At 59.4% G+C, this 11,898-nt stretch overlaps 2 protein-coding genes across 6 annotated transcripts; one reads left to right on the forward strand and one right to left on the reverse strand.

The window, feature by feature from the left end:
- The first annotated feature begins 2,129 nt into the window (after window positions 1-2,129).
- LOC122475884 (glycosylated lysosomal membrane protein) lies at window positions 2,130-5,016 on the forward strand. 3 transcript variants are annotated; one of them, XM_043568022.1, is made up of 6 exons: window positions 2,130-2,312; window positions 2,732-2,989; window positions 3,185-3,382; window positions 3,498-3,716; window positions 4,128-4,381; window positions 4,506-5,016. In XM_043568022.1, the coding sequence occupies exons 1-6, from the start codon at window positions 2,193-2,195 to the stop codon at window positions 4,669-4,671; spliced, it is 1,215 nt and encodes a 404-aa protein (XP_043423957.1). In that variant the 5' UTR covers window positions 2,130-2,192; the 3' UTR covers window positions 4,672-5,016. The 3 variants fall into 3 exon arrangements, with proteins under 3 accessions (XP_043423957.1, XP_043423956.1, XP_043423958.1); XM_043568021.1 differs by having other exon boundaries at window positions 2,149-2,312; window positions 2,732-3,382; XM_043568023.1 differs by lacking the exon at window positions 4,128-4,381 and having other exon boundaries at window positions 2,149-2,312.
- Window positions 5,017-5,266: 250 nt separating this feature from the next.
- Window positions 5,267-11,888, reverse strand: TMEM79 (transmembrane protein 79). 3 transcript variants are annotated; one of them, XM_043568027.1, is made up of 5 exons: window positions 10,533-11,888; window positions 8,936-9,738; window positions 8,526-8,739; window positions 7,531-7,655; window positions 6,119-6,230 (listed from the first exon to the last, which is right to left on the reverse strand). In XM_043568027.1, the coding sequence occupies exons 2-4, from the start codon at window positions 9,693-9,695 to the stop codon at window positions 7,556-7,558; spliced, it is 1,074 nt and encodes a 357-aa protein (XP_043423962.1). In that variant the 5' UTR covers window positions 9,696-9,738; window positions 10,533-11,888; the 3' UTR covers window positions 6,119-6,230; window positions 7,531-7,555. The 3 variants fall into 3 exon arrangements, with proteins under 3 accessions (XP_043423959.1, XP_043423962.1, XP_043423961.1); XM_043568024.1 differs by lacking the exon at window positions 7,531-7,655 and having other exon boundaries at window positions 5,267-6,230; window positions 10,533-11,874; XM_043568026.1 differs by lacking the exon at window positions 6,119-6,230 and having other exon boundaries at window positions 7,340-7,655.
- Between the last annotated feature and the right edge of the window lie 10 nt (window positions 11,889-11,898).

Raw genomic sequence — 11,898 nt, forward strand, 5'->3', positions numbered from 1 at the left:
TGCCTCTTTACTGGCAGTGCTTGTCATTCTGTCTTCGAGAAAGACGATGGATTAATCTCAAATAAGTGAATAGATGTTGACGAAGTAGTGCTCACAGGACCTGAGAAGTTACAGAGGAAGCTCGTCACACCATGAGGATTCCTCCCTCCCATTTGTGATTTGCCCTGACGTCCACTCTGGTTGCAGTTCGGACTTGGGTGACTGCTGGGTAAACGGGGGCTTTCCTGCTGCTGTCGGAGCCTCTCCTCTGGGAGCACCTGTGTGTCCTGGGCCCGTGGAAATCCCTTCTGGCAAGTTCGATCTGGCAAGTCTGTTCTCCCATCTGGCTTTCAAAGGCCCTTAGTGCTGCCCCGGCCGAAACAACATTGGGATTGCGGGCTGCCCACACCGTGTTCTGTATCGCCTGGCGTGAGTCTCCATCACTAAACTGTTCCGTGAACACAGCTTTGCCTCCTCCTTGACTTTGCTCATGGTCCTTCGTACTGTCAGACTCCTAGACTCCACCAAATCCTGTTCTCCTATAAAGCAACATTTCTTTGGGTGGTGGGGAGGCTTGGATTCCAGACTACTCCGGCCCTCCGTACTCAGCCAGCACTCTTGTTTTCGCTTGCCCTTGTCAGGTCCCGGAGTTGAGACTCAGAAGATACAAGTTACTTGTCTCAAAAATGAGTTTTTTGAGAAAACTTGAGTTCATCCTAGAGTAGCCATTTTGGGGGAAAATGAAATTGGATTCCTACTTCATTGTTTGCAAAATTAATTCGAGGCAGCTGAAAGATTTAAATACAAGCAAGTGAAACTAGAAGAAAACAGATTCTTAAATGTATTTATCACAGTGGGGAAAAAGAAGGGCAAAAAAATTTACGTGCTGAGAACAAAGTGTGGGGGGGTGTGATATTTGTACCAATACAAAGGTGAATTTCTTTACAGAATTTTCAGAATGTGGCGGTCAAGACGATTGGGACTACAGAAAAATAGGCAAACAACAGCTCCAGAGTGACTGTAGAACAGGAGGTTTTCCACCTAATTCAGCGGGAAATGCAAATAAGCCTGGTAAAGACTCAGCGAGGGTGGGGGAAAACAGGCCCTCTGGTCTCAGGCAGAGGTCAATTCCACCTGGCAGCTCGAATCCTGACTTTATCTTACAGATTTGGGTTCAAATATATATGAAATGCACTACATACAGGGATATTCATTTCAATGTTCGCCGTAGCCAGATGTTGGAAACGCGAGGTTCTGGTCAAACATATCCATGGGACGTCCCCCTGCAGTGTCACTGAAAGACCAGTGGACAAAGGCAGTGCCAGGTGCATTGATACAGAACAGTCCTCCATGTGCAAGTGAAGATGAAAAAGCAAGCTGCAGAGCGGTGTCTGGATGCCAATGTGTGGTATCGCCTGTCTGTACACACATGCAATATGTGTATATATGTGGCAAGTAAGCTCCAGGCCCAGCCTGGCGCTTGAACTCACAACCCCGAGATCAAGAGTCCTGGCATCCCTGCATAGAATGTCTTCAGAAGGACTCAAAGGTAACAGTGGTTGTTTGAGGGAAAGACCCAAGTCACTGGGGAATAAAGATGATACCTTTTGGTACCTTATGAATTTTGTGTCCTATGCATTTGTTATTAGCCAAAATAATTAGGCAAAATAATTTTAAGCAGAAACACCAAAGAACAACAAAAAGCGGGTTTGTTCAGCCAGACAGGAACTCCTTTGCAAATACTACGTGCTGTTCTCACATCCTATTTACTGACGTCTCTCTTCTCCACAATAAAACCGTGAGCTCTTCTAGGACAGGAACCGGCGTACCCGGGGGCTCCATAAATATTAATAATTGACAAAAAGAACTATCTGGGGTCTGCTGTCTTCGCCCTGGAAGTCCTTCAAATCCCTCTGCCTCCCTCAGTGGACCCAGTTTATTGGGATCCATTCGGATCTTGAATGCAGACACCCTGGCCACTTGTAGGCAAGAGCGGGGCCAGTCGGGTAGGAGAGGCCGCGAGTGTGGCTGTGCACCTGTGCAGGCCGGGACGCCTCACAGTCCCAGGGGACGAGTTGCTCAAGTCGCAATCTGGGTTGAAGGAGGCGGTCTCTTTAAGAGCTGCTGGCTTGGCCCCGCCCTGCAGAGAGATCAGCTGCATCTGGGAGTCACATGACTGCAGTGTGTCTTCCGCCCTGGGAGGTTGGGGCCGCATGTGCGGCTCCGAGGGGCCCCGCCGGGGCTGGGGGCGCTGTGCCCCCAGCCCCCTGCTCCTCCTGAGTTTGCTTGCGTCTGCAGCCCCGCTTGGCCTGCTGGGGGAGGAGACCCGCCAGGTGAGGGGCTAGAGCAGTAGATGTTTCGGGAAACGCAACCCTGGGAGGGAGCTTGGAATCCGGGGCACCCAAGGCGCAGGGGTGGGGTGGCTGCTTGGAGACGAGTTCTTCAGCCAGGGCTCCTGGGACAGGACTGTGGAGGAGGGTGGGTGTGAGGGTTCCCTGTCTTCCGGTGGAAGCTGGGCCCTGACTCAGCCCTGAGCGACCCAGGTCCGTGCGAGCGTTGGGCTGCTTCTCCCCCTGCCCCTGCCCTGCGCCCTCATCCGTCCGCTGGGGGCGGGGCAGTTGTGGCTCTGCCCTCCTCTCCCCCAGCCCTCAACACGCCTCCTGCCTTTCCCCATCACATCCAACCAAGCTGCTTTGCCCCGTGTCTCTCCCCCGACCCTGTTCCCTTGACCCTCCACTGCTCCGTGTTCTAGGTGTCTCTGGAGGTCATCCCTCCCGGGCTGGACGACCCCCAGAACCTCCTGCACATCCGGGCGGTGGGAACCAACTCCACGCTGCACTACGTGTGGAGCAGCGTGGGGCCTCCGGCAGTGCTGCTTGTGGCCACCGACACCCCCCACAGCACCCTGAGTGTCAACTGGAGCCTCCTGCTGTCCCCTGAGCCTGACGGGGGCCTGGTGGTGCTCCCCAAGGACAGCATCCAGTTCTCTTCTGCCCTTGTCTTTACCAGGGTGAGGAGGTTGGGGGAGAACCAAGGGGGAGCGTGTGCGGAGCAGAGGGTTCATCCGGATTCGAGGGAGGGACTGAAGACGGGGTACGGGAAGCAGTCAGGTACGGGAGCCTGGGGGTGGGGGCCCGTGGGTGGGGGTGGTTCCGGGGACAGCTGGACTCAGGCGAGCCCTGCCCCACCTCACCCCACCCGCCAGCTCTTTGAATTTGATGGCGCCAACACATCCGAGGGGGCCGAGCCTCCGGGAGAACCGTATCCCCCGTATTCCCTGGCCAAGTTCTCCTGGAACAATATCACGGACTCATTGGATCCTGCCACCCTGAGCGCCACATTTCGAGGCCGCCCCACCGACGACCCCACCGGGGCTTTTGCCAACGGCAGCCTCACCTTCAGGGTAAGGGTGTGGGGAAGCAGAGGAACTCAGAAGGCTGGTTTATGAGGGTGGGGGTGCCCTTCAAAGCCAGGCCTGCCCCCCTGCTTCCCGTCCTCCCCCACCTCCCCCATCCCAGGTGCAGGCCTTCTCTGGATCCGGCAGACCAGACCAGCCCCCGCGCCTCCTGCATTCGGCCGACACCTGCCAGCTAGAGGTGGCCCTGGTCGGGGCCTCTCCCCGGGGAAACCGCTCCCTGTTTGGGCTGGAGGTAGCCACCCTGGGCCAGGGCCCCGACTGCCCCTTGATGCAGGAGCAACATTCCATCGACGATGAATATGCACCTGCTGTCTTCCAGGTCAGGCCTTCAGCAGAGAGGCGGGTGGGTGGGGGGATGCGGGAGAGAATCATGGAACCGTTTATCTTTTAGCGACATAGTTCAGCTCCTTTAAGTGACGGTCACTGTGCTGACAAATCTCTGCCTTCAGTGGAGAAGACGGAAGGCGGGCCTGGGGGCCTGGGGGCCTGGGGGCAGGAGCTGAGTGCAGGTTTGCAGAGGGTTGGGGCTGGAAAAGGACCCAGTGCTCGTGGCCCAACTCCCCTTCCGACAGAGGAGAGATTAAGGCTCTGTGCCAACAGCCTGTGAGTCCTTGAAGCAGACCCAGGACTCAGGACACCTAGTGACAGTTGGAGGCCGGGAAGGGTGGGGGAACAGAAGGGTTGGGCACAGGCTGGTCCTCCTCAGCCTGTGGCTTGTCTTTCTCCCCAGGTGAACCAGCTGCTGTGGGGCTCCCTCCCATCCGGCTTCGTGCAGTGGCGACCAGTGGCTTTCTCCCAGAGGCAGAGGGGCCGGGAATCAGCCCTGCCCTGCCAAGCTTCCCCTCTTCACCCCTCCTTGGCATACCTCCCCCAGTCACCCATAGTCAGAGCCTTCTTTGAGTCTCACAATAACTTCTGTGCCTTCAATTTGACATTTGGGGCTTCCACAGGCCCTGGCTACTGGGACGCACACTACCTCAGTTGGTGAGGGCCTGGGGCAGGGCGGGGGTGCTGAGCCGGGGCTTTGGGAGGGGACGTGGGGGAGCCTGGCCTCCCAGCATATTCGTCTAATGTGCTCACCTCTGTTTCTCACTTGTGCTTGCCTCAGGTCGACGCTCCTGGGTGTGGGCACCCCTCCATTGGACACCTTGTCCCCACTAGTCCTAGGCATCATGGCGGTGGCCCTGGGTGCCCCGGGGCTCATGCTGCTGGCTGGAGGCGTGTTTCTGCTGCTGGGCCACAGGCAGTGCTCAGAATACCAGCCCATAAACTGAGGCCTGCTCTCTGGAGGGCTGGACGTTGATCCCTGGACTTGCCCTGCTGGTCTGCCAGACGGGGGGGGGGGGGGGGGGGGGGGGGTCAGCTGCTCCCTTCTCCCACCTGGCTTTTCTGCAGAACATCGGGGACACCTCCACCTTCCCGGAGAACCCCCAGATGGGGCTGCCCTCATACTCCGGGGAGGGCCAGGGGCAGGGCGATGGCTGGAGGGAGGGTCCCTTGGTGATGCCTTACTGCCCCTCTGCCCCCATTTCCCTTAAATGGGACTCACAGGCCTGAGAGGCCTTCTGACTGACTGGCTGCCCTGGAGGGGACGAAATAGACTCATTTTCTGCCCTGGGCTCCTCTCTCGGTGTGTGGGTGTCGCGGGCTGCTGTGCGGCTGGTCCTGGGAATGGGGGGCGGTGGGAGGGGCGTGGGAGGCACTGCTCCAGTGCGGCCCCTTCTCACCAGACATAGCTTCCCTCCCTGCATGGGACCAGGCTGCCGCCAGCCTCACTCCGTCATGTGGGGAGAGTCTGATGCAGCTTGGGTCTGACGAGGAAGGGACGCTTGAGAGCGGGGTGTGACCACAAAGAAGAGCCGGGGAAGCTGTGGCAGCCATTTATTGTCAGACACATGGTCAGACGGGGTCGACGTCGGCCACCGTGCCTTGCAGCTGCTCCCCAGCCAGCACACACGCGGGTGCTGGCACACACATACCCCTGCCCTCTGGGGAGGCAGGCCTCCCCCTCCGCACCTCTTCCCATGGGAGGGGCGTGGCGGCTTCTGGGCAGTTCGGAGGCTGGAGGTCCGAGGGGCCTAAATAGGTTGGAAGACTGGAGGCTGCAGCTCTGGCGGGGGCAGTTTTGATCATCTCGACGGAGGCTAAAGATCCTACAGAGGCCAGTCGTGGAGGGTCCTGAGCCCAGGGCCCCCGGAAGGTTTTCACCAAATGTGGAAGTCCAGTTTGGTGGGATGCCCAGCCTTTATCTTGGGCACGGGCAACACTTCCAGTCTCCCTGAGGCCCTCTGCTTGGACAGTGGCACAGAAACGGTCAGTTTGGCTGTGGCTCTGCCCACTTGGTGCCTCACGGGAGGCTGGAGGCCGGGGTGGCGGGGGGGGGTGGTGGTGGCCACTGTGGGCATGTGGGCTAGTGGCGGTGCTGGGGGCTGCTCCTGGCCCTGGGCCCTCAGCATCCGTAAGGGGCGTAGCCATCCAGTCCGTTCCCTGCCAGAAACCAAAGTCCCTCCCTCACGATTGCCCCAGGCCCCCAAGGTGGAGGGCAATACCGACGGAAGGCAGAAGACAGGGCAGTAGTGGGGCTCGGCCTGGGGTGGGGGTTGGTGAGAGGGCGGGCACTCAGCCCCAGGGCCGGGGCCTGTGGTCCGAGGCCGAGCGGGCGTGGTCGGGGTAGTCGAGGCGGCTCTCGGCCGCGGTGAGCATGCGCTCGGGCTCCACCACGAACATGTAGTACAGGTTCCACACCAGCATGGACAGCAGGGGCAGGAACGTGAGGCCGTAGCCGAAGCCTCGGAAGGAGCGGCCCACGGCGAAGGTCAGCCAGTATATCAGCCTGGGGGGCGGGGTGGGGGGGGCAAGAGGAAGTCAGGCCCCCGGAGAGGAGTGCACGGGCTAGCTGGCATACAGGCTGGGGGAGGGGAGCACAGGCAGGGGGACCCACGCGGGTCAGTGCCTACAACTGACACTTCTCAACCCCTGGCGGTTCCGCGCTTACTATGTGCTAGGCGCCGCACTGATTCCTCCAGGGGCCTATTTAGACTTCCCCACGTGTCTGAGAGGCCGAGGCGTCATTCCCCTCCCTCTTTGTCTCCTTTTTAAACTTAAGTGTAAAACTTTGGCGTAGGCACCATACCGCCACGTGGTTGGAAACGCCAAGGCCGCGGTGAGCGCGGTAAAATGTCTTCCTGTCCTGACTCGCAGCCGCCCTGTTCTCTCCACCTCCACTCCACCCCCTCCTCGGACGTCCAGTGTCACGGTGGCTTGCACATCAAGGGCTGTTGTACGTGTAGATGAGTGAGCAAAAGATTTATGTTTTCCTTTTCTCAAGTTTGGTAGCATGCCGTGTAGACTGCCCTGCACGCTTTTCCCCATTGACCGTGTCTTGGGCGCAGCTCCATCGGTACAGAAACAGCCTCCTCATTCTTTTACGGCTGTAGTACGCTCCACTGTACTTACCTCTCCTTTTGAAGAAGAAACTCAGATTCCAAAGGGCTTAAGTAAAACTGGCCCAAGGTCACACATCAGGGAAATCGTAGAACCGTGATCTGAACCCAAGCCCGTTCATCGCCCTCTCTCCTGCCACTTTCGAGGGGCGGGGGGAAGGGAGGGTAAGGAAGCCAGCTTTGAGAGGGCCTGAAGCCCAGAGGCACGGGACCTTCCCCTCTCCCCTCTCGGAAGATCCGCTCCAAGTCCACACCCCTCAGCTTCCTCTCAATACGGGAAGGACCCCTTACTACAGAAGTGACGTGCCTCGCTCTTTTCCCGGAGCAGGGGAAAGTACCTGCTGCTTCTGTACTGCCCCGGGGGGCAGCAAGGCAGAATGAAGGAAAGGTTCCCCTGGTGAGCCCTTATGGGGCCGACTCTGGCAAGCACGCTACATGAATTAACTCGCTAATCCCCACAGCTCCATTTCACAGATGGAAAGTGGAGGCCCAAGCGTTTGAGTAACTTGCCCCGTGGTAGGGAAGAAAGGGCCCTGGTGACGGACGGAGGGGCCTGTATTCCAGGCTCCACCACTGCTGAGCGGTCTGAGCAGCTCCTCTCCCCTGGTCTGCTGTGCCTTCCCCACGGTGAAGTGGGTGAGGCAGGCTGGACAACCCTGGGGTGCTCTTCAGCCCCCTGACGATTCTTACTGCTCAAGCCGACTTCTGTCTGAGATCAGCACTCCCCAAGACGCACACGGGAGGGTGAGTCACACAAGGAGGAGAAACCAGGCTGCACGCTGGTCAGGAGGCCGGTGGGACAGACAACCACTACGCTACAATCAGAAGCGGCAGAGGAGACAGATTCCAGCTCAAGAGAAAGAATGTTCTAGCAGCTAAAGTGACCAGGAATCCCGTATCAAAAGTTAACAACAGGAAATACGTTAGGGGAAAAAATGGGAAGATCTCCGTGTGCCTGAGAAATTCAGAAGTACTTTCTGGGTCAGCAGCAGTTCACGTGAAAGCAGCCCAAGGGTTCAGGTGACTTCCAAATGAGAGCAGAGGAGTGGGGCTGCCATGAGAACCACTGTGGCCTCCCGTCTGTAGGAACAGGAGGCCAATGCCTGTGACAACGGACAAGCAGGAGACTCCCCTGGCCAGAGGGAAGGTCACAGGAGCCTGAGGGACCCTGGGGGAGCAGGGTGTTGCAGTGGGGGGACTGAGAGCTGTGGTCAAGTGTCTGAATTGTCTTAGGCAACTCCAGAGTCAAAGTCAGGGGCGCACTTTTTAGCACAATATAAATAAAAACTTTCTAGCGATGGGACTTAAAAAATGAAACAGACACTCTTACAAAGAACTGGACACTCGGTCACAGGGAGTGTTCAGCTAGAGGCCAGTGGCCAGCTGACCAGAGGGTCACGGAAGAGCGCTCCCAGCAACGAGCAGGAGGTTGATCGAGAGGACACCGGAAAGCCCTTCCAGTGTTAGGCTGGTACCTGGGTCTCTGAACTCAACTTTATTTGGGAAGACACACCTGCTACCAGGTGAGGCAAGGTGCAAGGGGGACCGTGGAGGCACCGATGCGGGACGCACGTGTGGGCTAATGCAGAGTCCAGAAGGCTCCCTGCCCCCACCTCCCCAGGCCAGACGCCTGGGCCCTTCCAGCACCATCATCTCCCCGGGGCCCCACCCGCAACCCCACTCACCGGGAGACGGCAAAGAGACCAGTGAGCAGAGGGAGCAGCTTGAGGGTCTCTTGGGGCAGGTAGGTGGCGAGCACGGCCAGGTTGAAAAAGTACAGGATGAAGAGCTGGACCGACTGGGCCACATAGCGCCGGTGGATCTCCACCTCCCGCCGCGGCTCCCCGAAGGGCCGCAGCGCCGAGAAGCACAAGAGGCTGAGCCCGTACACCAGGAGCCCTGGGGCAGGGGGGAGGGGGGAAGGGCGCACAGGGGGTCAGCGCCCAGCGGCAACGGGAGGCGGGGGAGGGTTCGCGGTGGGGCTCCCACCCCGGCACCGGCACCGGCTGGGCACACCGGGCGGGCGGCGCGGGGGAGGCCCAGGGAAGGGGAACTCCGCCCCCGGCCCCGCTCCCTTCTCCCCTGCCCGGCTCACCCAGTACGATGGGGAAGGTGGCAAAGACCCCGCAGCGCAGCGTGTAGATGAGGCGGGAGCTCATGGTAGGCAGCCGCGGGGCGTCGAAGGGCAGGAAGGCGTAGGCCCCGTACAGCAGGCAGGGGAAGAGAACGAGGGCGGCTCCCACCGAGGCCACGGCCCGCACCCCGTCCCGGCCCCCGCAGCCCCCGCAGGCCCCGCAGGAGCGGCCTGGCGGCCTCACCACGGCCTCGGCCCACTTGCGCTCGGGGGGCTCGGGCTGGGTGGCCCGGGCAGGCGGGCGGGTCCGGTGGCGCTCGCCCTCACCCGCCTCGCAGCGCACAACCAGGTCCTCCTGGGGCCGCCGCTCGATGCACTGCAGGTCGATGGGCACAAAGGCCCGGGCCGCCTTCTCGGGCAGCAGGTTGGCATCATCTTCGGACAACTCCTCTAGCTTGGTGGGTGGCTCTGAGCGGAGGGGCTCGGGCTCGATGTCCCGCCATCCGGGGGGGTCTGGGAACGGGGCACTGGGCTGAGGGCCAGTCCCCCAGGGCAGGGTGGCAGCTTCGCTTACCGTGCTGTCGAGACCATCCTCAGTCCCCTCTTCGGCTGTGGGAGACCCAGCAGAAGACCCTGCCCCGGAGGACTCGGCTCCACAGGACTCAGTACCACCTTCCCCTTCCGGCTGCCGGCCATTGGGGACCAAGGCCTGGGGCGGGCTCTTCTCCGGGGCCTCAGACCCCTTCACTTCCAGCAGGGCCAGGGTCTCGGGTTCTGTCATCCTGGGGCCTCAGTTCTGGGGTCTACCATGAGGTCCTATCACCCTAGAGGGAGCAGAAGAAAGCTCTGTCAAAAGTTCCTGGCTTCTGGCCCTTGGGACAAGGGGAGAGACTTGGAACTCTCTGGGGCGGCTGGTCTCACGGGCTTTAGCCCCTTCTGGGACCTTAGGGAGAACACGGTACCGAGGAAGGTGTTGAAACAGAAGGAGGTGGGAGGGAAGGGAGCGGCTGAAATGGAGACACCCTTTCGACGTCAGATGCCATCCAGCAGGAGAGGGTGAGTCAGGGGGCACAGGCGTTGGCAGCTGTGGCCTCAGCCAGCTCCCACCCCGTGCCTTCTACCAGCCCCCTCCGAAACCCCCGGGGTCACGCCCACCCTAGTGCAGAAACCAGAGGAAGGTGGGGTGTCCAGAACTTTGCCTGGAGCCCCCTTCCCACTAGGGGCCTCTTGTGGCCAGAGGCTGCGCCTTTACCCTCAAACCTCCCCTTCTTGTAGATCCTTGTTTGAAACTCTCCTGGAAACCGATACCAGTGATTTGCTAATAAATCTGTCCCAAGGAGCCCGCAGCAGCAGTGCGCCCCGTTCTTTCGTCCGCAGTGTGGGTACCTGGGTGGTTTCCATGCTCTTCGCTAGTCCGTGCCCTCCATCCTCCCTCTCCAGGGGGCCTGGGGCTGTCCATTCTGGCTTCTAGGTCTAATTATGGCCGTTCCCCATGCCTCCCCTCCTGTTTTTCTCCGTTTCCCCCATCTCACTGCTTCTGGGTGGGGCAGAGTCCCCTCCCTCCACCTCCTCAAGGGCCCTCTACCCCTTGCCATGTGAACCCATGACACCCTCTTACTTTCCATCTGCAGAGCCGGAGGGTCCCCAACGTTTGGGAAGGAGCTGCCCAGCTCCCTGCTGGCTCTGCAAGTATCCCTCTCAGTCTCTCTCCCTTTACCTGTGTCTCCAAACCTGTCTGACCAGAGCAGGTGGGGCCCAGATTAAAGGGGCAGGCCCTGCCCTGCTGAATCTGCCGACAGAAAAAGCATTGGAGGACGTCACCCTTTCCGAAAGTGGGGGTGCAGCTGGGCACAAGGGTAAGTGTGTGCTCTAGGCAGGTGGGATGTGTAGGAGCTTGAAGCCCCGGAAAGCAGAGGGCACATCAAAGGGTGCTCGGAGTAGGTGGAAAAGGCGGAACTTCTACACTTGTGCAGTATTTGGTGAGCACCTGTTATTGGCCAGGCACTATTCTAGGCACAGACATAGGAGAGAAGAGTGCAGGCAAGGTCCCTGCCCTCGAGTAGCCTGTTCTATGGCGGTAACAGGTAATAAAGAGCCTAATCAATAGGACAGTTTGAGTAGAGAAAACCTCTTTGCCAAGACAACATTTGAGCTGAGACCTGGCAGGAAATGAGGAGGGCTCCAAGGAGGAGACAGAGCAAGTGAAAGTAAAAGACCCACTTGGGCTGGTTCAGGAACAGAAGAAAGGTTGGTGGCTGGAACCAGGAGCGCCGAGGTGGAAGGGAATTTATGCTCCTATCACAACTTCCCCAGACTTCCCAAGATACCTTGCTTTTTTTTAGCCTAGGTTCCATGCCAAGAAAGCAATAGGAATCCAAGGTAATCTTTCCAAGGCAGAAACGTGAGAGAGGGGCTTCTCATTCCTGTGGGACCTCACCCCAAAGTCACTTGAGCTTTGTGAGGGCGGGACACGGTCTGGATCGCTCTTCGCCCGTGTCTCCAGAACCCAAGGCTGGAAGACAGCAGGCGTTCAATAAATGTCTGCTGGGCTGCTGAGAGACAGCCAAGTGGAAGGCTGTGGGGTAGGGGAGCTGAGGGCGAGGCGCCTGCACGAGGGTCACGTCTTGGAGGGGCCTCACTCTTACGGTCCTCCTCTCCCCGGGAAACTCTCACATACACTTTCGTTTGTTCTTTTAAGCACCGGGGCAAAGGGAGAACTGGATCACCCGCAACCTGAGAGAGACGCGACTCAAATGGGGGGACAGGTGTAGGGTCGGCAGAGCGGACCAAATGGCCACCGCAGCGCAAAACAAAGTCTCGCTCCTGGCCGTGGGCGCATCTGCCGCGACCCTTAGTTGAGCCCCAGCCCCTCGCCGGGTCCACTGTCCGTTCTCTGGCAGGTTTGTCAATAAAGTTTTTCGCAAGCACTTGGAGAGGCCGGAGAGAAGCCGCGCTGCCCAGAGTTAGTTCTGGCAACTTCCCGG

The sequence above is a fragment of the Prionailurus bengalensis genome, chromosome E4, assembly GCF_016509475.1.
Source record: "Prionailurus bengalensis isolate Pbe53 chromosome E4, Fcat_Pben_1.1_paternal_pri, whole genome shotgun sequence".
Taxonomy (NCBI): Eukaryota; Metazoa; Chordata; class Mammalia; order Carnivora; family Felidae; genus Prionailurus; species Prionailurus bengalensis.